This window comes from Muscardinus avellanarius, assembly GCF_963383645.1.
Source record: "Muscardinus avellanarius genome assembly, chromosome: 11".
Lineage (NCBI taxonomy): Eukaryota > Metazoa > Chordata > Mammalia > Rodentia > Gliridae > Muscardinus > Muscardinus avellanarius.
In genome coordinates, this window is record NC_137797.1 from 90262165 (window position 1) to 90286312 (window position 24148).

A 24148-nucleotide genomic window follows, 5' to 3' on the forward strand; every position below is an offset into this window, starting at 1 on the left:
GATTCTCCTGTCTCGGCCTTCCAAGCGCTGGGATTACAGGCCTGAGCCACCGTACCCAGCGGAAGGGACCTGTTTTCAATAGACAGTTTCTTCCTTGTTCCTTGACAGTCATGATTTCAAGATCATCAATATGACCATGGTATTTAGAGTTGTTCTTAAATTTTGAGCTCTGGCAGAAGAAAATTGTCATTTTCTATAGACTGCAGCTGCAGCCGGCCTTGGCTGGAAAGTGAGAGCTGAGCTAGGGAAGCCAGCTGGACCGGCGGCAAAGCCTGCACCTGGTCCCCTCTCAGCAGGCGCCTGTGTCTAGGAAGTCCTTTGTGTGAACACCAGCCTTCTTGCCGTCCTTGGACGCTTGTTTCTTTAGGACTTTAAGGTAGAAAGCAACTTGAAAGGACTAAGTGTCAGCATTTGCCTTGAAAGTTTCTTTTGCTTTTTGGATTGGGATTACAAGCCTTGTTATTTGTTTTTGTTTGGTACTGAAGACTGAACCCAGAGGTTTGCTTCCTCCAAGCTACACCCACACCCCTTTCCTTTTTTATTTTTATTTTTTGTGGTACTCAGGGGCTTTTCTACCTCCGGGCTATACTCCCAGACCTATTTTCTATTTTATTTGGAAACAGGGTCTCACTAAGTTGCTGAGAGCCTCACTAAGTAGCTGAGGCTGGCTTCGAACCTGTGCAATCCTCCTGTCTCAGCCTCCCAAGTACTGGGATTACAAGTGTGCGCCACCACACCTGGCTTCATTTTAAATAAAAGTGTTCAGCCGGGCGTGGTGGCGCACACTTGTAAACCCTGTGTTCGGGAGGCAGAGACAGGAGGATCGCACAGGTTCGAAGCCAGCCACGCTGGCTAAGAGACCCTGTTTCCAAATAAAAATATAAAATAGGTCTGGGAGTGTAGCCCGGAGGTAGAAGGGCTTCCAAGAACCTCAGTACCACCAAAAATAAATAAATAAATAAAAATAAAAATAAAAAATAAAAGTGTTCAAAAAGTTTTGGAAGATCTAGAAATAGATCAGATAAACTTCTTTTAGCACTATTTTAAGCCTTCAGATAGAGAAGAATTTTATAGATGACATACATTGTTTTTTTGGGAATAAAATCACATGATGATGAAAATATTTCCAATCTCTTGCCAAATGACTTCGAAAGGTATTCTTTCAAAATGCAGATACGATTTTCTCATTCATTGTTGTTTCCTTTTCCTTAAAGTAAAAGATGAAATGTGAGTCGTTGCTTGTTTGCAAGTGTATACAGTAGGTGACTTATCAGATTGCTCACGTAACTTTTTTTGTGGTCAATACTTTTACTTCACAGCCTCTTGACTAACATCTCTTACCTGTTTCTACAGCCTTTTATTATTTTGCTTTCAGATGAAAATAAACAATATTTGGTCATTATGTTTAAGTTATGGGCTCCAGGGAAATACTAGTTTTGATCATGTTCGTTCCTGGGGAATCGTAATTTGCAGCCACTGCTACCAAGGTCACTGATCTCTAGGGATCCTTCCGGGTCACAGAACAACCTCGCCAGCCGCGTCCTGTGTAGAGCCAAAGTGCCAAAGTTCGAGGTCAAACTGCCCTCTTGTGGTGGAAGGTTACTGTCTGGTCTTCTCAGATGCTTGCCCTTCACCTAGAAAGTTTTTATTTTTTTCCCTTGTGGGCTTGGGGATGGAACCCAGGAGCCTTCCACCACTGAGCTACACCCCCAGCCCTATTTTTTATTCTTTATTTTGAAACAGTCTCACTAAGTTGCAGAGGGCCTCACTAAGTAGATGAGGCTGTCCATGGACCGTGATCCTCCAGTCTTAGCCTCCTGAATGCTGGGATTACAAGCGTGCACCACCACACCGGCTGTTAGAAATTTTTTTTAATGTATTTATTTTTATTATTTTATTTTATTTTGTGGTACTGGAGATGGAACCCAGGGACCTTCCACCTCCGGGGTGCACCCCCAGACCTATTTTATATTTTATTTGGAAACAGGGTTTCTTAAGCCAGCTGAGGCTGGCTTTGAACCTGCGAGATCCTCCTGTCTCAGCCTCCCAAGCGCGGGGATTACGAGCATGCGCCACCACGCCCGGTAATTTATTTTTTTCATTTTTATGTGGAACATTGAGAATGGCATACATTTGGACTTTGTTTGGTGCCCTCCCCCCACTTCCCCTTCTCCCCCTCCCAACAATGAGTGTCCAGGTTAACCATGCTATATTTGTATTTTTACACATATTCCATTAATCAACCTCAGCCTTCTTCCTCTCCTATCCTTCCCTTCTAGCTTTGCTGAGCTTTCCCCTCCATTATCTGGAGTCCCTCTGGTATCCCTAATACTCCCTAGTTTGGGCGTATTAGAGAAAACATATGTCCCTTCTCTTTCTGTGCTTGGCTGATCTCACTTAACAATGTTCTCCAGGTCTTTCCATCTTCTTGCGAATGACACATAGAAATTTTAACCTTTTGGCACTGATACATGCTAAGGATCAAACACAGGGCCCGTTCATGCTAAGCAACTGCCATACCACTGAACTATATCCCCAGCAGAAATATATACATGTATGTATGTATGAATAGCTATCTGAGTGTTAAGCCAAGGATCACTTAACGACCTGAGTCCTGGGTCAGGCTTCTGTCCAGTGATCCCGCTATTGCCCTGGCTGTGGAGCAGTGCGTTGAATAGGTTCAAAGTGGTCTAACCTGGAATAAAAACTGGACTGGGAACCCAGATCACTTTGTAAATAGAGTACCCAAGATACACTTGTACTTTTCGGTATTATGTATATTTAATGTTACCAAGGCCCTCCTCTAAATAGTTCCATATTAAAGTGGACCAATAAAAGGAACCCATGTTACATCTGGAAGGTAGGAATGAAGCAGGGGCCAGCGCTCTCAGAAGGCCACAGGCGCCAGGCACTGAAGACAAGACACCGAGGTGGACTGCGGCCACGCTCCTTCCCTGGCCCTCACCTCTCAATTGGTTTATCTTCCCAGCTTCTGGCCCCAGCAACATTAGGGACTTGGCTTCGTGCCTAAGGAGGAGGCAGTGGCGGGGCAGCTACGTCCCCAAAGGCAGCACCTTTTGCAGATCTCTTCATGAGCTTCCCCTTTGGTCAGCATTCCTCTGCTGATCCAAGAGGCCTGACTACATGCATCTTAGAGGAAGGAAGATTTCTTTTGGGGGGGTGGGTGCTGGGGATTGAACCTGTGACCTTGTGCATGCTAGGCAAGCATTCTACCATTGAGCTACATCTCCAGCCCAGATTTGTTTTCTCACAGTTCTGTAGATTTTAGAAGTTCAGTCCACATTAGGCCAGATCTGTGGAGCTCAGGGGATGATGGTGGAAGTAGAAAGAGGGAGAAATCAAGTGCCCTCACATCATGGAGCGAGAGAGAAGCAAGGGAGGAGGGGCCACATGTAGTCCACAAGCCACACCCCAGGGCCCTCCTTGGCCCAGCTCCCACCCCAGCATGGCTGCCTGGTTTCTGTGAGGGGTAGGGGGACACTCCAAACCCAAGCCATTATACCCTTTACATTCACACTTCGCTGGCCACATGTGTAGCTTGTCATACTTTCTCACAAGTGCCCATGTGTCCACCCATAACACTTCTTCAGGATAACAGAGTGGTAAATTATCAGCTCCTCTGACTTCCTCCTCTCAGTCCTTCATTCCCCCAGCTCCTTCCACATTTTGTGTTAACTCCGTGATCAAATCCCTTACTCCAGTGATATCTGTAGTGGCACTCTTTTCCAAGGCTACATTCAACTCGGCCTATTTCACTGATAGTTCTGGAACCAGAAGTGGTAGCAGGGACACAGAACCATAAGGATGGAGATCTGGACTCTATTTTCATGAGATTAAAGAGCATTAATGAGCTGTGCATGATGGTACACGCTTGTCATCCCAGGACTTGGGAGGCTGAGACAGGAGAATCGTGGTTTGGAGACAGCTTCAGCTACTTAGTGAGGCCATCTGTAACTTAGTGAGACCCTGTTTCAAAATAAAGAATAAAAATAGGGCTGGGGGTGTAGCTTGGAAGCAGAATGCTCTTGGGTTCCTTTCCCAGTACCACAAAAAAAAAAAAAAAAAAAGAGAGAGAAGAAGAAGGAGAAGGTGTAGCTCAAAGGTACAATGTCCTTGGGTTCCATCTCTAGTACCAAAAAAAAAAAAAAAAAGCATTAATGAGCCTATCAATGTAGTAAATGACGGCAACTCATGGTAAAAGACTTAGCACCCTGTAGTCACTGGTTTTCTAATTCCTATATAAAGACAAGATCAACTTAAATTGAAAATGAGGTAGCAGAACAGCCTCCATGTAGAGAAAATGGCATCCAAAGACTCAAGGAGACAAAATTTTTGGAGTAAATTTATCAGTATGACTCACACCCTACATCCTCGGAAAAGATCCAAAGGGTATTCTCTTCATCAAAGCTTTAAAATAATTCAACAGGATAATATTGTTGGTTGTCTGTAGGTCTGGAATGGTAATAAAAGTTGCTCCTGTTGAAATTGGCTCCTTAAAATTAATGGAGATGAGGGGAGGTAGAGGGGCAGGAGGCAGTGCAGGACCCACCCTCCAGAAACGAAGGATCTGGTCACCGTAACTACATCAGGGCCAACGCAGAAAGTACACTGTTTCCATGCACAGAGGTCTTACACATTAGTTAATTAATCTCAGTGCTCCTCCAGGGGTTACCAAACTTAATTGGCTTCCTGCCTACTTTTCAGGAAAAAAAGTTCCTCAGTGCCCCTTCCCTGAGAAATTTATCTCCTTTAAGTAAATTAACAGAATGATCAATGACAAATTTGCGTTCTTTTATGTATCTATATTTTCATTCCAGTGCCCCCCAGGGGTGACAGTATCACATACTTTGGGAGTTTATGCCTAGAATATTATATTTCATTTAAGTAAGGAAAATCAAAACACAAGCCAAACTATAGGGCTATTAAATAAAGGTTAAACTCTCATCACATCAAAAGAGAGTCTTAGGCACTCACCCAATTTCTGGATTTTTACAGCTTCCTTCATGGACATTTAATGTAATTGTTGATGTGTCAGGACAGAATTCAGGGTTGCTATTTTATCATTTTTCTATTCTGTTTCTCATTCTTCTGTGTTCTCTTTCCTTCCTTCCTGTAAGTTATCTGAATCTCTTTTTTATTTTTATCAATAGTGTTTTTGAAAATAACTTTTTGCATAGTTTTCAGGAGCTATTCTAGGGATAATACACACACTTAACTCTTTATATAGCCTACTCGTATCAGTATTTTTACCATATAAAATGAAATATAGAGCCAAGCACCGTCGGCCACGCCTGATGCCTGTTTTCCCAGTACTTGGGAGGCTAAGACAGGAGTACCACAGGTTCAAGGTCAGCTTCAGCAAGTTAGCGAGACCCTGATTCAAAGTAAAAAATGAGGGCTGGAGATGATATACCTTGGATTGGAGGTAGAATGCCCCTGGATCCAATCTCCAGTACCAAAAGAAAAGAAAGAAAAGAAAAGAAAAGAAAAGAAAAGAAAAGAAAAGAAAAGAAAAGAAAAGAAAAGAGCTACCGGAAATAGAATCAGTTCAGTGTTCAGTGTGGAAGACATTTCAACTCCAGCTTTCCAAAGGAGATAATCGCTGAGATCCAAGAGGTGGGTGAGTAGCCACAGTGGACAGTGCTGACCCAAATGACGAAGATTGGTAGTAACAAAGTGAGGTGGAATGGAAAAACAGTATTAAAATAGCCGACAGTAGAAATATGTCTGTTCTCATTACAGCAGAAAAGGCTGAGAGGCTACTAACACCAGAGCAGGAGGCAGTGGCGCACAAACGTAATGCCAGTACTCTGGGTGACTGAGACAGGAGAACTGCAGGTGTAAGGCCAGTGCAAAATTATTTAGTGAAACATGTTTCAAAATAAAAAGGACTGAGAGGTGTAGGACACAGTGGCACACACCTATAATACCAGTACTTGGAGACAGGAGGATAGCAGGTCGAGACCAGCCTCGGCAACCTAATGAGACCCTGTTTCAAAACAAAACAAAACAAAATAAATAAAAATAAAAGGGTTGGGGGCATAGCTTAGATGTTAAAAAAAATGCCTAAGGGTGGTTTAAAGCTGGTTCAAGCAAAATTTTCCAAGCTTATTTATCAAGAGTGAAAATATAAGACTATTAAAAAGAGATAAAAAGATAACGCATGTCATTGTATAATGTTTCTGAACCGTGTAAGGCTTATATCTAAATCCGATGCAGAATTCTTAATGGCACTGAAACAGTTCTTTTCTGGGCCACACGCGTTCGCTGGTGCTACGAGTCCGGAAGAGCCTGGCTGTGGGTACCACTTCTCGTCTTCAGCTGTGACTGTGCGATGTCGGCAAGGGCACTTTGTATCTTCTCCAGCAGCATGTCCCCTCGATAAACGACATCCTCCAGACATGTAGCGGCTTCATGGTTTTCCTCTTCTAGCTTATATAAGCTGGCAGCCTTTAGAAGACACACATGTTAAAATCGTTAGCGTTAAGAAGGAAAGAAACTGCAGTAGAGGTGTTTGTTTTTTAAAATTGCATGTCTTTGCAACCATTGTACTATATTTTTTAGTAGCAAGCATTCCAAAAATCAAGTAACGTAAGGATTGTCCCGGTATGAATTATTCAGAGAATGGATTTTCGATGATAAATCTTTAGATATTTGTATATGACTCTCTTCTACACTGCTTTTGGGCACCATTCTTTTATTCTACATCCAAAATGCCACCCTCCTTTCATTCTTTGCCAAGAGAAGAGACAGTATAAGGAACATAAGAGCCTTCCTATTAACTCAAAGCTGAAGAACTCTATTTAGTCAGTACCACCTTCAAGACAGCATCCTAGCTCAGTTAACGAAACTCCCATCTTAAAATTTAATCTTAAGGTAATTTTTGACATTGTAACAAAAGGTAGTATATCAATCTCCTTTAATTCAAAGAAGGTTGCTTTTTGTTTGGTTTGGTTTTACCTGTAAAGCAGCTGTAGATTCCTCACTGGGTAAGGAATCTATCAAGACATCAATGTCTTTTGCTGTTCGTGCAATGAGCGCTGCAAAAAGCTGGGCATACTCTAGAGAAAAGAAAGGACTGAATTAGGATATAAGAGAATTCTGGTGCTGTTTTCAGAAACAAACTGAATTTTAAGTTAATGAAACAGCCACAACAAAAAAGCTCATATAACTTTTCTGTACTAAGATTCTATTGATTAAAGTGTAATTTTTTCTTTTTTCTTTTTTTCTTTTTGGTACTAGAGATTGAACCCAGGGACATTCTAACTCATACCCCCAGCTGTTTTGTTTTTGTTTTTGTTTTGTGGTACTCAGATGGAACCCAGGGACATTCTACCTTCAAGCTGTACCCCCAGCCCTATTTTTAGTCTTTATTTTGCAACAGGGTCTCACTGAGTTGCAAAGGGTCTCACTAAGTAGTAGCTGAGGCTGTCCATGAACCGTGATCTTCCTATCTCAGCCTCCCAAATGCTGGAATTACAAACTTGGGCCACCACACCCGGCCCTGGTTTTTTTGTTTTTTTTTAAACAGGTTTACTGCAGTTCAAGAGCAGCCTCAGCTACTTAGTGAGGCCCTCTGCAACTCAGTGAGACCCTGTTTCAAAATAAAGAATAAAAAAAAAAATAGGGCCGGGGGTTTAGCTCTGAGGTAGAATACCCCTGGATTCCATCCCCAGTACCGAGAAAAACGAAAAAACAAAAAAACAAGAACAGGTTTTGCTAGGTCGCTGAGAGTCTCACTAAGTGGCTGAGGATGGGTTTCTAACCTGCAATCCTCTTGTCTCTCAGCCTTCCAAGATAGGGATTATAGGTGTGTTTCACCAAGCCCACCTAAAGTATAATTTTAACACACCAATGCTATAACATATTCAATTTTATTTTAGCTCAAATTGGGAATAAAACATGATGTATATAATTTCATTTATTAGGTAATATTGTCACCTGAACAAAGAAATTTATAAATGCAATACTTTTCTTATTATGGTCTTTGAAGCAAAATTGAGCTAAATTCATAAAACTCTCCACTAAAAGAGTAGTAATCTATTATTGATATGAACAGAATTATGAGATGTGGTATAAATTAGCTTAATAAATTCATTTCTTAGTTGGGTATGGTGGGTCACGCTTGTAACCCAGTACTTGGGAGGCTGACACAGGAGGGTGACTGCCAGCTCAGCTACTTATCTTGTTTCAAAATAAAGAATGCAGCCCGGCATGGTGGCGCATGCTTGTAATCCCCACGCTTGGGAGGCTGAGACAGGAGGATCGCACAGGTTCGAAGCCAGCCTCAGCTATTTAGTGAGGCTCTCAGCAACTTAGTGAGACCCTGTTTCCAAATAAAAGAGAAAATAGGTCTGGGAGTAGAGCCTGGAAGTAGAAAGCCCCTGGGATCCACCCCCAGTACCACCAAAAATAAATAAATAAATAAATAAATAAATAAATAAATAAATAATAGGGCTGGGGATAAAGCTCAGAGGTAGAATGCCCCTAGGTTCCATCCCCAGTAACACACACACACACACACACACACACACACACACACACACACACACTCATTTCTTTTATGACAAACAAAATTTGTAGTAATACCCTCAACAACATTTTTTTTAAATGTCATAAAGAAGTTGAATTTCTCAACAATCTAATATTACAGGATTATAAGAAATGTCACAGTCAAAATTTAAAAAGTCAGAAAATCGATTTACCTTCGGTAGGATTAGCTGGCTGGTCTTTGTTGATTGCTGTCTGAATGTTACTAAAAGAGGCAGGAGGACCACACTGCTGCAACACTCCGATGGCGTTACAAAACTGATCTGCGAGCTTGGGTCAAGGAAAATGTGTTAAAGTTAGAAAAGTTTTATCAGTTTTGAGGATTTTGTCATTACTGGGAATAAGTTTTTATAATAATGATTTCTGAGTGAGAAAATAAGACAGAAAGGCATAATTTTATACACAATAAGTCTGTTATTACTAACAATGACAATCTGGGGTGTCGCTAGGGGTTGATCCTTGGGCCTTGTATGTGCTATGCATATGCTTTATCACTGAGTTTACTCACCCTGGCCCTGACTAGTTGTCTTAATTGTGCAAAAAAACCAAGTTTAGTATCCATCTAGTTGAAACAGTTAAAAAGAAATACAAAATAATCGTTTTTTCTTCTTAAGGTAATAGTATATACCAATATACCAATATATTGGTATATATACATATATACCTTTATATACCAATATATAATGATATATATATACCAATGTATGTTGGTATATATATCAATATACAGATTATATATATATATACCAATATAAAGTTATATCTGTATATACCAATATACCAATGCACAAATATATGTATCAATACACACACACACATATATATACACCAATGCTTATTAGAAGCAACAAGTAAAGGCTTTTTGGGGGTCGTTGTAGGAGTGAGCAAAGTCGTAAATAAATATGGCTCAGGTTTAAAGAAAAAAATGTGTTAGTCATCCACAAAGTATATGATTCATTTCCTGAAAACAAAGTCAAGAAACAGTGAGAAAACGAATGCTAGAAAAAGTATCTTAAGTAATAAGGAATGTATTTCCGGGGGCTCAAAATGTATTCCTTCATTAGTTTTGAAATTCCTGGTGCCCAAAATATATTCTTTAAGTAGTTTTGGAAATTAAGAACACAAATACTTTTACCATCTCCAAACTAAATATCATTATAGTCCCCACCAACTTCTCTCATTAGTTCGGGCCCCTTGAACCTCAATTCATATTTTCCAACCAGTGAACAAGCATTTTCACTGAGTTTCCGCCTTTATCTCAATGATAAAATTCAAAGTCAAGCTGGGTGTGGTGGCGCATGCTTGTAATCCCAGCATTTGGGAGGCTGAGACAGGAGGATCACACAGGTTCGAAGCCAGCCTCAGCTACTTTGTGAGGCTCTCAGCAACTTAATGAGACCCTGTTTCCAAATAAAGTATAAAGTAGGTCTGGGAGTATAGCCTGGAGGTAGAAAAGCCCCTGGGTTCCACCCCCAGTAGCACACACACAAAAGAAATTCAAAGTTAACTGTTTCATATATTAAATATCTAATTTGTATTAGGAGTCTACTAGTCAACAAATCTAAATTTAGTTTCTTTTCCATTTATCTTCAAATCCTGCAATACAAATCCCCCCCCCCCTTTTGTGGTACTAGGAATTGAACCCAGAGGCATTCTACTGATGGGGAATGAGCCTATATTGATTACTAATAAGGATGGTATTAATTGCTAATAAAAACAAGCTTCTATACTTAGGCAGAACAATAAAATCCTTTTTTCTGTCTTTAAGCTGTCAGCCAAGAGGTGCAGCCAAGGTTGACCTCGGTCAGCTAAAGGTTGGTTTGTTAATCCCCCTGAACACTAAATGTTAAAACACCTACACTTAGAAAAAGACGTCTAAGCCAGGCGTGGTGGCACATGCTTGTCATCCCAGTACTTGGGAGGCTGAGACAGGAGGATTGCATAGGTTCGAAGCCAGCCTCAGCTACTGAGTGAGGCTCTCAGCAACTTAGTGAGACCCTGTTTCCAAATATAAAAAATAGGTCTGTGAGTGTAGCCCAGGGATAGAAAGTCCCTGGGTTCAAAAAAAAAAAAAAAAAAAAAAAAAAAAAAGAAAAGAAAAGAAAGCAAGCTATAGCAACCTATTATTAATTACTAATAAAACAAAACAGTTAAAGCTCCCCAAACCTCCATACCTTAAAAGATTGTTTCTGTGTCTTTTTCTTTTATTATAAGACAAGTTTTCAACATAGTAACTTCTAGCAGACAGAGATAAGAAACTGAGAACTCATGAAGGACACAGGTGGACAATACATGCTTTAAGAATAAAAATAAAAACAAAACAGGCTTCTACCATACAGCCCCTGACCTTGCTAAACAAGTAACACATTTTGATCAGTGATGTCAGACCTGTCTGTCCCTGTGAGGATGAACAAAGAAGGTGAACAGAAAAGGCTTACACAGCAGAGATAACTGGCGGGCCTGCACCCACTTTTGATGGGCAAAGAGGACTACTGGCTATGCAAGATGGGAGAAAGGAGATAATGAACTCTTATAAAAAATGTCATGTGTTCAGAGACCTCAGTGTCTTACTTTCAAGGCACTCCACTGTGTCCCCTCTGATGTAGTGCTTTAATCGTTCTGTCCCCTTTCTACCTGTAATAATACTTGGCTTAAGCTTGCAGCAGTGCAGTTTTGGCTATTTTTTTTCTGAACTACCTAAGAACATGAACCTATCGAGACATCCCAAACTGTTACACTACTTCCGAGGCACACCCGCAGACTGACTTTATTTATTTGGAAACAGGGTCTCAGTTGCTGAGTGCCTCACTTAATTGCTGAGGCTGTGCTCTCCTGTCTCAGCCTCACAAGTATTAGGATTCAAGTGTGCGCCACCATACTGGCTTCTCTTTGGTTTTAATCATTCTTGTTGCTGTCTTTGCTCAATAATCCTGCCTACTCACATAATAATAATAATAATAATAATAATAATAATAATAATAATATATTATATATTATATTATATATAATTATGTTATATATTATATAATATATTATATATTAAATCTATATTATATATTATATATTATAATTATATATTAATAATAATTATTATTATTATTATTTTGTGATACTGAGGATTCAACCCAGGGGTAGTCTACCTCTGAGCCACACTGTCAGACCTTTTTACTCTTTATGTTGAAACAGGGTCTCATTAAATTGCAGAGGGCCTTACTTAGTAGCTTAGGCTGGCCAAGAACCTTTGATCCTCCTGTCTCAACTTCCCAAGTACTGGGAGTACCAGCATGTGACACCACCCCAGCTTAAATCAGTAATTTTTTTTTTTATTGTGGTACTGGGGATGGAGCCCAGGGGCATTCTACCTTCAAGCTAAACCCTCAGCCCTATTTTTTATTCTTTCTTTTGAAACAGGGTCTCATTGAATTGCAAAGGGCCTCACTAAGTAGCTGAGGCTGGCTGAGAACCTGCGGTCCTCCTGTCTCAGCCTCCCAAGTACCGGGATTACAAATGTGCACCACCACGCCCAGCTACATCAGTATTATTAAATAGACTAATTTTCTAGTTTACCACCTTTTCTTTACTTTGTTCAAAAAATTTGAGCTCACCGTACCATGGTTTTCAAGACAAATCTCCAACTTTTAAGGCTGTTTCAAAGCTTTCAATAATCTCAGTTAACTCTATTCATTTTCTACTGCCCTTCATATTTGCCTAACCATAAATTCATTTATGAATAAAGAGCTTTGCTCATGTTTTGTCACTTTAATGAAGACATAAGTGCTAAAACTTAGATTCTCATATAGGTTCTATTAATGTGAGTACTTTTTTTTTCCTTTTCTTTCCTTTTTCTTTTTTTTTGGGGGGGGCAATGCCGGGGACTGTTGAACCCAGGGGTGCTCTACCATTTAGCTACATCCCAGTCCTTTTTATTTTGAAACAGGATCTCACTTAAATTTCCCAGGCTGCCCTTGAGCTTGCAACCCTCTTGCTTCAGCCTCCCAAGTAGCTGAGATTATGCGTGTATCACAGTGCTGTTACCTTTTTGCATTTTTAAATTCTATATTATAGCCCTGTTATAAGGAATAAAAAAAATATGCACACAAATAAATATTCAACACAGTGACTATCTATTATGCAACAGCTTCCCAGATCCATTTATTCAATAATATTTATTAAAAATCCATTCCAGGTCAAGTATTTTATATATACACATTATAGAGACACAGTGAACATGTCACAGTTTCTGCACTCCCAGAACTTTTGATGGTAAAACAAATGATGAGCCGGGCATGATGGTGCACGCTTGTAATTCCAGCATTAGGGAGGCTGAGACAGGAGGATTGCGGTTCATGAACAGCCTCAGCTACTTAGTGAGGCCCTCTGCAACTCAGTTAGTCCCAGTTTCAAAATAAAGAATAAAATACAGGGCTAGGAGTATTAGCTCAGATGTAGAATGCCCCTGGGTTCCATCCCCAGGTCCACAAAACAAAACAAAAACAAAAAACCCACAAGTGATAATAGTCATACAAATAATTATGATTAGGATAAATGCTAAGGTATTCCTTCCATCTTAGTTCATAAAGCTCTATATTCCAATCGACTTCAACACCTGATTCATTAACTCCCTAGTTGTATAGTTTGTGTCATTTAAATGTCTCTTGAGTATATGACATAGTCACGATCTCCTCAAGCAGCATCTCTTTGTAAATATAATAATGCTTACAGTTAACCTAAAGGATTCTCCCTCAAATCCAATTATTAGTATGCTTAACCTGAAGTTAAGGCCACATATGTTTTGTTCTTACTATCCTTCTAGTTAAAAGACGTGTAAAAATTTGCAAAAATCTCCCTAAAATAATGTTTCTTTCCTGCAGGATCATTACAATTCAGTTTTGTACACTCCCAGAGGACTATCTCCCTCAAGGAGGTTGGCTGGCACCCAGGCAAGTTGCTGCGAGGTAGATTTTGACCTTGGGGAAAGCATCAGTTTTTTTTTTTTTTTTTTTTTTCTTTTTTGCGGTACAGGGGATGGAATCCAGGGGTGTTCTACCTCCAAGCTACACCCCCAGCCCTATTTTATACTTTATTTGGAAACAGGGTCTAAGTTGCTGAGAGCCTCACTAAGTATCTGGGGCTGGCTTTGAACCTGTGTGATCCTCCTGTCTCAGCCTCCCAAGCGCTGGGATTACAAGCGTGCCCCACCACGCCCGGTGAGTAAATCAGTTTTTCATAAGTAGACTTACACTCTTCAAGGTCACACAGACTGGTGAATTAATAAGAATGCCAAGTTGTTAACTTCCAATGGGGTTGGGAGGATTGGACAAGGGACCAGGTGCTTGAGGATTGCAGCCAGCATATTCTCTATGGGCAGTTTACCAGGAACATCAAATTACAATCAGAATGATGCTAAGAAGCATAACTGCCAGTGGAAAACTGTTCCTATTTTTGTTTTTGTGGTACTGGGGATGGAACCCAGGGGCAATTTTTTTTTTTTTTTTTTTTTTTACCTCTGAGCTACACTCCCAGCCCTATTTTTTATTCTTTATTTGGAAACAGGGTCTAAGTTGCAGAGTAGCTGAGGCTGGCCGGGAACCTGCAATCCCCTGTCTCAGCCTCCCAAGTACTGGGATTACAGGCGTGCACCACCGCACCCGGCTGATTTAATTCTTAATGGGAATAAATATATGTATCCTTTGGCTTGCATTTACTTTCCACTTAGGAAGAGTAAGCAGGAAAAATAACCAGAAGAAACAAAGTGAGGGATCCTGCTCACAAGACCCAACCTTTAACGGAGGCTTTTGGGGAGACATTAAGGAAGAAAAGAAGACTTAAGGCAATTCTGGACACATATACGAGCATCAAAAGATTCACTATCATAAAGATGCCAGTCTCTGATGTATGCCAGAGAGCTGAGAACTAAGATGAAACAAAACTTCTTGCCTATCACTTCCCCACTAACCTGACTTGCGTTGGTGAGCAAATGCTCTCCGCTGACTTTTTTCTTTTCTTTCTTTTTTTTTTTTAACCAAGTATTGAACCCAGGGGCATTCTACCTCCGAGCTACACCCATAACCCTTTTTATTCTAAAACAGGATCTCACTAAATTGCTGAGGGTGTCGACACATTGCAGAGGCTGGCCTGGAACTTGCGACCCTCTAGCTTAGCCTCCCACGTACAGGCTTCTCGATTACCACCACGCCCAACGTCTCGATTACCATTTAATTGCAAAATCCATCAAGAGCAGGAGATCCCCTTGGCGAGTTAAAACTGATAAAAACAAAATAAGTCGCTTCTCCCATCCCAGGTAAGGAAGCAGATCCCAGACGCACTACTGACATATAAAACCGTCCTTAGACTACACGACAGGGCCAGGCAGCCTGAACCCCCTGGCGTGTCTGGGAGGACTTCTTCCAGTCTCCTCGGGAGAAAGAGGCTCTTCCCTCCCGCAGCATCCCGCACCGCGGGCGGCCGGGCTCCAGCCTCCCCGGCCTGCCGCCGCCCTGAGCGATCGCTGGCTCCCCGACTCGGCCCGCATCCCGCTCCGAGTGCTGTCCCTCGGGCCCTTGTCCTCCTTGGCTTTGCCTCAGGAAAGAGAAAGTCTAATGGGATGAGATTCCTCACCGAATTCACCGCGTCCTGCAGCTGAGTGAGCCTGTCCGCCATGTTGCTCCGGCACGTAACAGGACGCCAAGACAACTCCTCGCACGCGATTGGTGACTTTAGGACGCGTCGGAGCCAATCACAGGGCTGCCTCCTTGGAAGGGGTGGGGCCTGGGAGACGCGCAGGCCGCAGGGGGCGGGACTTTTCTCTGGTTGGCTAATTGAGACGGTCTAGTGGCTGGACCGCTTTTGACAGGGCAGGAGACAGCTGTGGGTCCGGTCGCTTTGTTGACTAAACGCCTCGAGGTTGTTAGATGTTCAGCACTTAACCGAGATTGTTGGGTTCTGCTGGGTTCATCCTACCTCCTCATGTATTTCCTTCTTCCTTTTTATTTTTATTTTTACAGAACCTAGAATACTTATTTCCCACTGCTTTTGTTTTCCAGGTGGAAATATACAAACAGCAAGCAGTTCATAAATACGCGGGAGTTACCATCATCTATTTTATATATTCCCCATCCCAATACTGGGGTTTGAATTTAGGGCCTCGCACATGCTAGGCAAGCGCCCTACCACTGAAGCTACATCCCAATCCCAATGATTTTGATTTTAAATTAACATTAAAATTCATCAGGCAGTCGGGAATGCCGCATTAGGGTGCCTCCTCTGCTACTCTGGAGCCTAAAGAACTTACCCAAGAGAAACGGAGTATGGGCATGAGTATGGTGTGTTCGGGAAGCTGGAGCACAAGAAATGGAAAGCTAAACAACTATTACACTGGGCTGTGACCACTGAGAGGGAGGAGGGTGGTCTCTGGGCAAAAGTGAGAAACCAGAAAAAGCCAGGTGTGTGTGGCGTAGCATACCTTTAATCCCAGTACTTGGGAGGCTGAGACCAGAGGATCACAGGCATTAATTTTGTGAGCCCTTGCCTTAAAATAAAAAATAAAATGGTATAACCCCACAGTTCAATTCCCAGCACCCCCCTGCAAAAATATAAATAAAAATACAGTTTTCTTCTAATGTTTATGTGTATTTAATTACATACTTAAATCTAAAAGTAGAATTATAATATAAAAGCTATGGAAATAAGATTTTAAAGGTTTCTGATGGCCTTTACCCCGTAAAAAGTTGTTCTATTACACTTCCACTAGCCCCGGTGGAGTCTCCTCATTTCTTTATTATAGTGGATGTTCTTGTTCTGAAAATATTTACACCTTAATTTGTTAATGTTTTTGTTTGCTAGTGAGATTTAACTTTTTTCATGTGTGTGTGTGGTTTTTTTTTTTTTTTTTTTTTTTTTTGGTGGTACTGGGGTTCCTGGAAGCCCTTCTACCTCCGGGCTACACTCCCAGACCTATTTTTACATTTTTATTTGGAAACAGGGTCTCCTAAGCCAGCGCGCGCGGCTGGCTTCGAACCTGCGCGATCCTCCTGTCTCTGCCTCCCAAGCGCGGGGATTACAAGCGTGCGCCACCACGCCCGGCTTTTTTTTTTTTTTTGTACAAAATTTCCTATTCTTGTCCATTGCTAATTTTTAGTTTTTGATCATCACTTTGCCTTTTCATACTGTTTATGTTTTTTCATATTTGTAAGCAATTTTTATTTATAGTTTTTTTTCTTTTTTTGCATAGAAAGTTCTTTTTGAAACAGGGTCTCACTGAGTTGCAAAGGGCCTCACTAAGTAGCTGAGGCTGTCCTCTAACTTTGCTCCTCCTGCCTCAGCCTCCCAAATGCTGTGATTACAAGCCTGCACACCACAACTCAGTGAGACCCTGTTTCAAAATTAATAATAATAATAATAATAATAATAATAATATAGGGCTGGTGATGTAGCTTGTGGGAGGTAGAATGCCCTTGGGTTCCATCCCCAGTACTGGAAAAAAAAAAAAAAAGCATGTATTTTCCCCCTAGATATCTTATGGTTTTATGTATTACTTTGGGATTGTATTTTGACAGTAAGGTTGAATAGGATTCTAATTCAAATGCTACCCTTATTACAGTTGCTCCTATCCTCCTCCTAGGATTTCGTCCACTGCAGGTCGCAGGAATGGGGATGTGGGGGAGGAGATAGCACGGCAGGAACAGACCTTGTTACAGGAGTGACAATTTAGACCAGGCAGTGGGAGGCAGGAAAGCAGTTTTGTTTGCTAATAGACTGTTAGCTGACAGTGGATCGACTTAACATGGCCTTTCCAAGCCAGAGTTGCTTGAGTTATATGTATATATCAGTTTGGTGTGGTGGTGCAGGCCTGTAATTCCAGCACCCGGGAGGCTGAGACAAGAGGATCAGAGGTTCAAGGACAGCCTTAGCAACTCAGTGAGGTCCTTGGTAACTTAGTGAGACTCTGTTTCAAAATAAAAAATGAAATAGGGCTGGGGGTGTAGCTTAGAGGTAGAATGCCCCTGGGTTCAGTCCTCAATAAGACAGATGGACAGAAAGACCGACCCTCACCACCCCCCCCCACACACCACAATGAAAAATGAGCATGGAGAGAAAGCGGGCGACCACCCGCAAATAACTGACAATTTCCATGCATCTAGGTCCAGAACGGCCTCAGCCATCTGTCGCACGGACTGCTAGTCCCTTCAGTAGCATTCAGGTGCTACATTTGAGAGAGGAAACCCAGGTCCAGGTTGAGAGTTTTCGAAGATATTTTCCTTAGAGAAAACGAAACTCGTTTTCGACATGGTGCTCAGAATCAGGGTGGTGACCAAGACAACAGAAACAGCCCCCCCGGGCAGTTCCAGGCGCTCCTGGGCTTTCTCAGCCGCCCAAGCAATGGCTACTGCGGATGAAGTCTTCAATTGTTGCAAAAAAAAAAAAAAAAAAAAAAAATTAACCACGCAACCGCAGGTGGAAGGCGCACGGGATTCCTTTTTCGCTTCTCTTTTTGCAAAAGGTCGTTAAGCCCGGGTCAGGGCGTTAGGCCACAGCAGAAGGTAGCGGAGCTGGGGGGGGCCGCAGGGACGGGGCGGGCGGGCCGGCGGGGGCGGGGGCGGCGCCGGGAACGCCCAGCAAGGCCGCGGGGCGGCGGGGGAGGCGCGGAGGCCGGGGAGGAGGCCGCGGGCCGGCGGGAGCTGGCGGGCGATGGCGATGGCGATGGCAATGGCGATGGCGATGGCGATGGCGCGCGGCCCGGGCTAGGCGGCCAGGCTGCGGGGTCCTGCCAGGCCGCCATGGGGCTGCGGCTGCTGCTCCTGGCGGTGCTGGCGTCGGGGCGACCCGTGGCCGGCGGGGCTGAGCCTGCAGGAAACTCCAGCCAGGGTAAGGTCGGGGGCCTGCAGCCCCAGGTGACTTTTGCATTTGGTGCCAGGTCGGAATGGGCGCGGGGCTTTCCACCTGGCCGGGCAGGTGGTGCTGGCCGGGTGGGGAGCCCGAGTCCTTTCTCCAGGAGAAGCTTCCCTTACTAGGAGGCCTCCCTGTCACCCTCTCACTCAGGCTGGCAAAACGGGAAGAGACAAGTAACTTTTTTTTAGCCCCTCACCCCCGGCGCATTTTATCATCTCTCTCCTATGGAGCAGCTCTGTTTGTGGTTTTAATTTTACACATGGAAAAGCTTCCTTGCTTCCTAGTGGGCGCCTCCGCCTCTGGGCAGGGAAGCTTGGCCAGGAAGGAGACATGATGAATGGCCCTCCAGGCTGCAGCGGGCCTTTTGCACTTGGAAATTTAGATGCTTCTCAAATTGGCGATGTTCTGCGAGCTGTGAGAGGAAAAAGGACCCCAGAATGGGACTTAGGATCGGAGGTCACGTGCTTGGTCCAATGGGTTTTAGCAACAGCTGGTGCTTTGTTAATATAAAGTGTAAAAGGCGCCGGTTGTGCCAGGCTGATGGTCATGTGCTTTTCCGTGAAGTTAAGCACATTTTGTTTTGAGTTTAAGAGACAAGATACAGCTGGGCGCGTTGGTGCACGCCTGTAATCCCAATACTTGGGAGGCTAGGACAGGAGGATGGCAGGTTCACAGTCAGCCTCAGCAACTAAATGAGGCTCTCAGCAACTTAGTGAGACCCTGCTTCTAATAATAATAATAATAATAATAATAATAATAATAATAATAATAATAATAATAATGCTGGGTGTAGCTCAAATGTAGACTGCCCCTGGGTTCCATCCCCAGTACCACAAAAAAGGAAGAAAAAAGAAACAACCAAAATTTATTTTCTGAACATGCATCCCTAAATATGTATCTCTGAAAACCCTTGTGCAAACTGAATCCTAAGATCCTTGCATGGAATTAAGACCAAAACTAAAATGGCCAGTTATTTACTTCTCTATGTTGTTTTGGCAGAAAAACCTGGCATAATACGGTTGTTAACATTGGCTGGGTGCAGCGTGTGCCAGGTGCTTTTCATGCATAGTGCTCTTGAGTCCGCACAACATGACCAAGTAAAGATTATCCTCACTTGGCAGAGAGTGAAGCCAAGGCCCAAGACACTCAGTGCACAAATGAGCAGCTCGTCGGGGGACAGGTAGGCTTTAAACGAAGGTGTCTCCCTGCAAACTCATGGTCTTTGCACATCTTCCAGTAGGGTATCTTGCATACTGTGGTGCTTTGTATTATATCCTTGTGTGAATTCTCATCTCCCAAAGTAGCCTTATGAGGAAGGCATACTCATGAAGATATACTATCTTCATTGACAGGTGAGGAGGTTGAGTCTCTGTTTGATCCAGGCTAGCTGATTTGCACAACTTCAGCAGACCAAATGCTAAATGAACCTGATCCTAGAATACTTGAGGAAGGTGCTTTTTTTTGAACAACTGGGCAGAGGAGGTGATTTGCATATTTAAATAGTTGTATTAAACCCAGCATGATGGCATACACCTGTAATCCCAATACTTAGGCTGAGCCAGGAGGATCAAAGGCTTGATGCCAAGCTCAGCAATTTAGCAAGACCCTGTTTCAAAACAACAATAACAACAACAACAAAAAAAAAAAAAAAATGAAAAGGGCTGAGGGTGTAGTTTCCAGGCAGAAAGCCCCTGACTCACTAGTACCATAAAAAAAGGGAAAAAAAGTAGTCCTTCCTCATAGAGTCCCATTTTATTGTTTTAGACTCCTGTCTGGTAACTCACATGGAATTACATAGTAATTAGAGTTGAACAGGGTGTAGTGTGCTATAGACAGTGCTTTAAATAAGGCAGCAGGTCACTTGCTCAGACAGGAGGATTACAGAATTAAGGCCAGTCTCAACAGTTTAGGGAGACCCTGTGTCAGAATAAAAAATAACAAGGGCTGGGTGTGTAGCTCTGAGGTAGTATGCCTCTGGGTTCAATTCTCAATACCACACCCCCCGAAAAGGATGTGAGGTTGTGGGGTCATGGTTGTGTTTTAAGTTTTAGGGCTAATTACAGTTAATAAGACGATGAAAATGAGACATTGGAAAGGGTTAGTTGAAAGCCTGCCAGCTCAAGTCGCTGCACCATGATTGTTGTTGTTTTTTCTATATACTAGGATTAAACCCAGGGGCATTCTACCTCTGAGCTACTTCAGCTCTTTGTGTGTGTGTGTGTGTGTGTGTGTGTGTGTGTGTGTGTGGTACTAGGGATGGAACCCAGGGCATTCTACCTCCAAACTACATCTCCAGCCCTATTTATTTATTTATTTATTTATTTATTTATTTATTTTTGATGCTACTAGGGGTGGAACCCAGGGGCTTTTCTACCTCCAGGCTATACTCCCAGGCCTATTTTTTAATATTTTGTTTGGAAACAGGATCTCACTAAGTTGCTGAGGGCCTCACTAAGTAGCTGAGGCTGGCTTCGAACCTGTGCGATCCTCCTGTCTCAGCCTCCCAAGTGCTGGGATTACGAGCCTGGGCCACCGTGCCCGGCTTCCCTCATTAAGCTGCAGAGGGCCTCTCTAAGGCGCTTAAGACTGGCCTCACCCCTGCAAGCACTGGGATTGCAGGCCTGTGCCACCACACCCGACTCCATGTTCGTTTTTAACAATCCATCCAAAGAAATTATGAGGACCAAGACTTGAAAGATATCTCCTAGAATATGGAACAGTGAAGGAAAATCGGAGGCAGATTTTAGTAAAATGGAAAAAAAGGGGAAGAGTTGGAAAAATTTCAAGTGGGGAAATAAGAATCTGGTTGGGAAAGAGAGGAAAAGGTGAGGGTCGGGCTGCTCTTCTGAAAAGGAATTATAGGAAGGAAAAGGTGACTCCGGGAAGAGGGGCAACGAGTATGGAGGATAGAAAGAGTCCCCGTCTATTCAGCTGGCAGAAGTGCCTTTGGCAGAAAAGCAGCGAGAGCTGCAGAGCTGCGTGAGGGGGCCCCTGCGGCCAGGAACCCTCCTGCGAAACCATTTGATGCGCTGTCCTCTTCCTCCCACTCGCTAAGTCACGAGATCTAACTAAGCCTCGTAAAACGCTTCTGATGAGTCCTTTCCCGGATGGCTTAGACATGAAGTTTCTGCTCACCTTTCAGGGTGTGTGTGTGTGTGTGTGTGTGTGTGTGTGTGTACAGAAATTAAATGCAGTTTCTATCAGTTGCCATAAAAGTTGTTTTGAGCCGGGCGTGGTGGCGCACGATTGTGATCCCAGCATTCGGGAGGCTGAGACGGGAGGATTGGGGTTCATGGACAGCCTTAGCTACGTAGTGAGGCCCTTTGCAACTCAGTGAGACCCTGTTTCAAAATAAAGAATAAAAATAGGGCTGGAGGTGTAGCTCGGAGGTAGAATGCCCCTGGGTTCCATCTCTAGTACCGCAAAAAAAAAAAAAAAAAGTTGTTTTGACTTTTGGTATCTTTCATTGTCTTCTGTGGAAGTCTCTTTATTAACATGATGCTTTATATGCACTGGGCATATCTGTGAATGCGTATGTATGTGTTTTGTTCTTCTTGTGGTACAAAAGGAATTGAACCCAGGAGCATTCTTAGCTACACTCTCAGCCCCCTTTTTGTTTTTAAAATTTGAAATAGGGTCTTACCAAGTTGCTGAGGCTGACCTTGAATCTGGGATCCTCCTGTCTCAGCCTCCTAAGTGGGCCACCTTGTTGTTGTTGTTCTTATTATTATTAGTGTGAGACACCATACTGAGCAATATATATATATATATATATATATATATATATATATATATTTTTTTTTTTTTTTTTTCAGTACTGGGGATGGAACCCAGAGGGACATTCTACCTCCGAGCTGCACCCCCAGCTCTATTTGTTATTATTATTATTATTGTGGTACTGGGGATGGAACCCAGAGGCCTTCTACCTCTGGGCTATACTCCCACCTATTTTATATTTTGTTTGGAAACAGGGTCTCACTAAGTTGCTGAGAGCCTCACTCAGTAGCTGAGGCTGGCTTCGAACCTGTGTGATCCTCCTATCTCAGCCTCCCAAGAGCTGGGATTACAAGCGTGCGCCACCACGCCCAGCTTGTTCTTTATTTTGAAACAGGGTCTCACTGAGTTGCAGAGGGCCTCACTAAGTAGCTGAGGCTGTCTGCTAACCGCCATCCTCCTGTCTCAGCCTCCTGAATGCTGAGATTACAAGCGTGCACCTATATATGTTAATCACCTTCTTCCCTTTAGTTTATTTGCAAGAATAATCTGAGAATGGCTTTTAATTTTCTTTATTTATTTTTTTAGTCCTCGAGATAAACCCTAGGTATATTCTACCTCTGTGCTATACCCCTAGCCCTATTTTTTTTATTTTTTTAAATATTTTTATTGGTGCATTGTAATCATACATGACATTGGAATACAAGATTTGAGAAGATATACAAGCACATATCACCCAATTAGCTCTCATCTAATCCCTGTCCCATCCCTTCGATCCCATGCTTGATTGGTGATTATCTTTGATACATTTGTGTACGTACCTCCTGAGTTTTTAAGAGGTTCTATCCTCCCCCATCCTAGGATGATGAGAGTCTCACTGCTTGCTGAGGCTGGTCTAACCTGTGATCCTCCTGTCTCAGCCTCCCAAGTATTGGGATTACAAGTGTGTGCCACCACGCCTGGCTGAGAATGGCCTTTAAGATAAATAAATAAAAAAACAACAGAAGACGGGTTTCCGAAGCACTGGAACATGAATGGAAGTTAATACTATTTTATTGTGTAGCATAGATGGTTTAAAAAGAATGTTCCCATGAGTTTGATAAGTTTAGCATCCAACTAATTCAAGTCCCACAAATACCCTTGTTTTATCCTGAAAGAGTAGCGGCTGCAGGAAGCACATTGCTTGCCTGTGGTCCCCTAGTTCAGTCATCATTCCACAGCATTACTGCGTGTGACTGCACTACACCAGGCACCTGAACACCAGATACAACAAAGCCCTAAACAGCCGGGCGTGAAACCACAAGTGGTTTGGTGAAAATGCAGCCTTCTATAAAAATTGCGAAATGCCTGGTGGATTGCCAGCGTTACACTGCCAACGTGTTTTCACAGGAGTTAGGTTAAAGATAAGAGTAGGAGAAAATGTGTGTATCCTTTGCTTGTTTGTTTGCGTTTGGGGTTCTCAAACCTGGCCCAACATCACAGTCACCTGAGAACTTTAAAAACGGTGCCCTGAGCTGGGCCTGATGGTGCCTGCCTCTAATCCCAATACCTGGAGGCTGAGACAGGATTACACATTCTAGACCAGCCTCAGCAAGTTAGCAAGACCCTGTTCCAAAATAAAAAAGTAAAATGGGGCCGAGGATGTAACTTAGAGGTGGAATGCCCCTGGGTTCAACCCCCAAATACACACACACACACACACACACACACACACACACACACGTTGGTGAAGAGAGAACTAGAAATTGAAATGTAAAAAAAGAAAAGCGAATTTATGGTAGTACCAAGAAATGTTAAATATTAAGGATAATTTTTTTGGGGGGGATAGGTAGAGGACCTCTAAGGAGAAACCTATACAGTATTCTTGAGAAACTAAGTTGAAGAATATGTCTAATTTATGGATTAAGAAATTTTATGGTTTTTTTAGCCAGGCGTGGTGGTGCATGCTTGTAATCCCCGTGCTTGGGAGGCTGAG

The 24148-nt window shown here is 42.8% G+C and overlaps 2 protein-coding genes across 3 annotated transcripts in view; one reads left to right on the forward strand and one right to left on the reverse strand.

Moving 5' to 3' along the window:
- Positions 1-6294: 6294 nt before the first annotated feature.
- Positions 6295-15231, reverse strand: MED21 (mediator complex subunit 21; the record flags this gene model as incomplete). 2 transcript variants are annotated; one of them, XM_080705957.1, is made up of 4 exons in its annotated part: positions 6295-6471; positions 6982-7082; positions 8727-8841; positions 15190-15231. In XM_080705957.1, the coding sequence occupies 4 exons, from the start codon at positions 15229-15231 to the stop codon at positions 6295-6297; spliced, it is 435 nt and encodes a 144-aa protein (XP_080562083.1). The 2 variants fall into 2 exon arrangements, with proteins under 2 accessions (XP_080562083.1, XP_080562084.1); XM_080705958.1 differs by lacking the exon at positions 6295-6471 and having other exon boundaries at positions 7031-7080.
- Positions 15232-18347: 3116 nt separating this feature from the next.
- Positions 18348-24148, forward strand: part of TM7SF3 (transmembrane 7 superfamily member 3) — a gene marked incomplete at both ends in the record, with an annotated part of 41211 nt that continues 35410 nt past the window's right edge. Inside the window, one exon of the mRNA XM_080706443.1 lies at positions 18348-18435. Coding sequence (XP_080562569.1) covers positions 18348-18435 — 88 coding nt within the window. The remainder of the gene's footprint in view (positions 18436-24148) is intronic.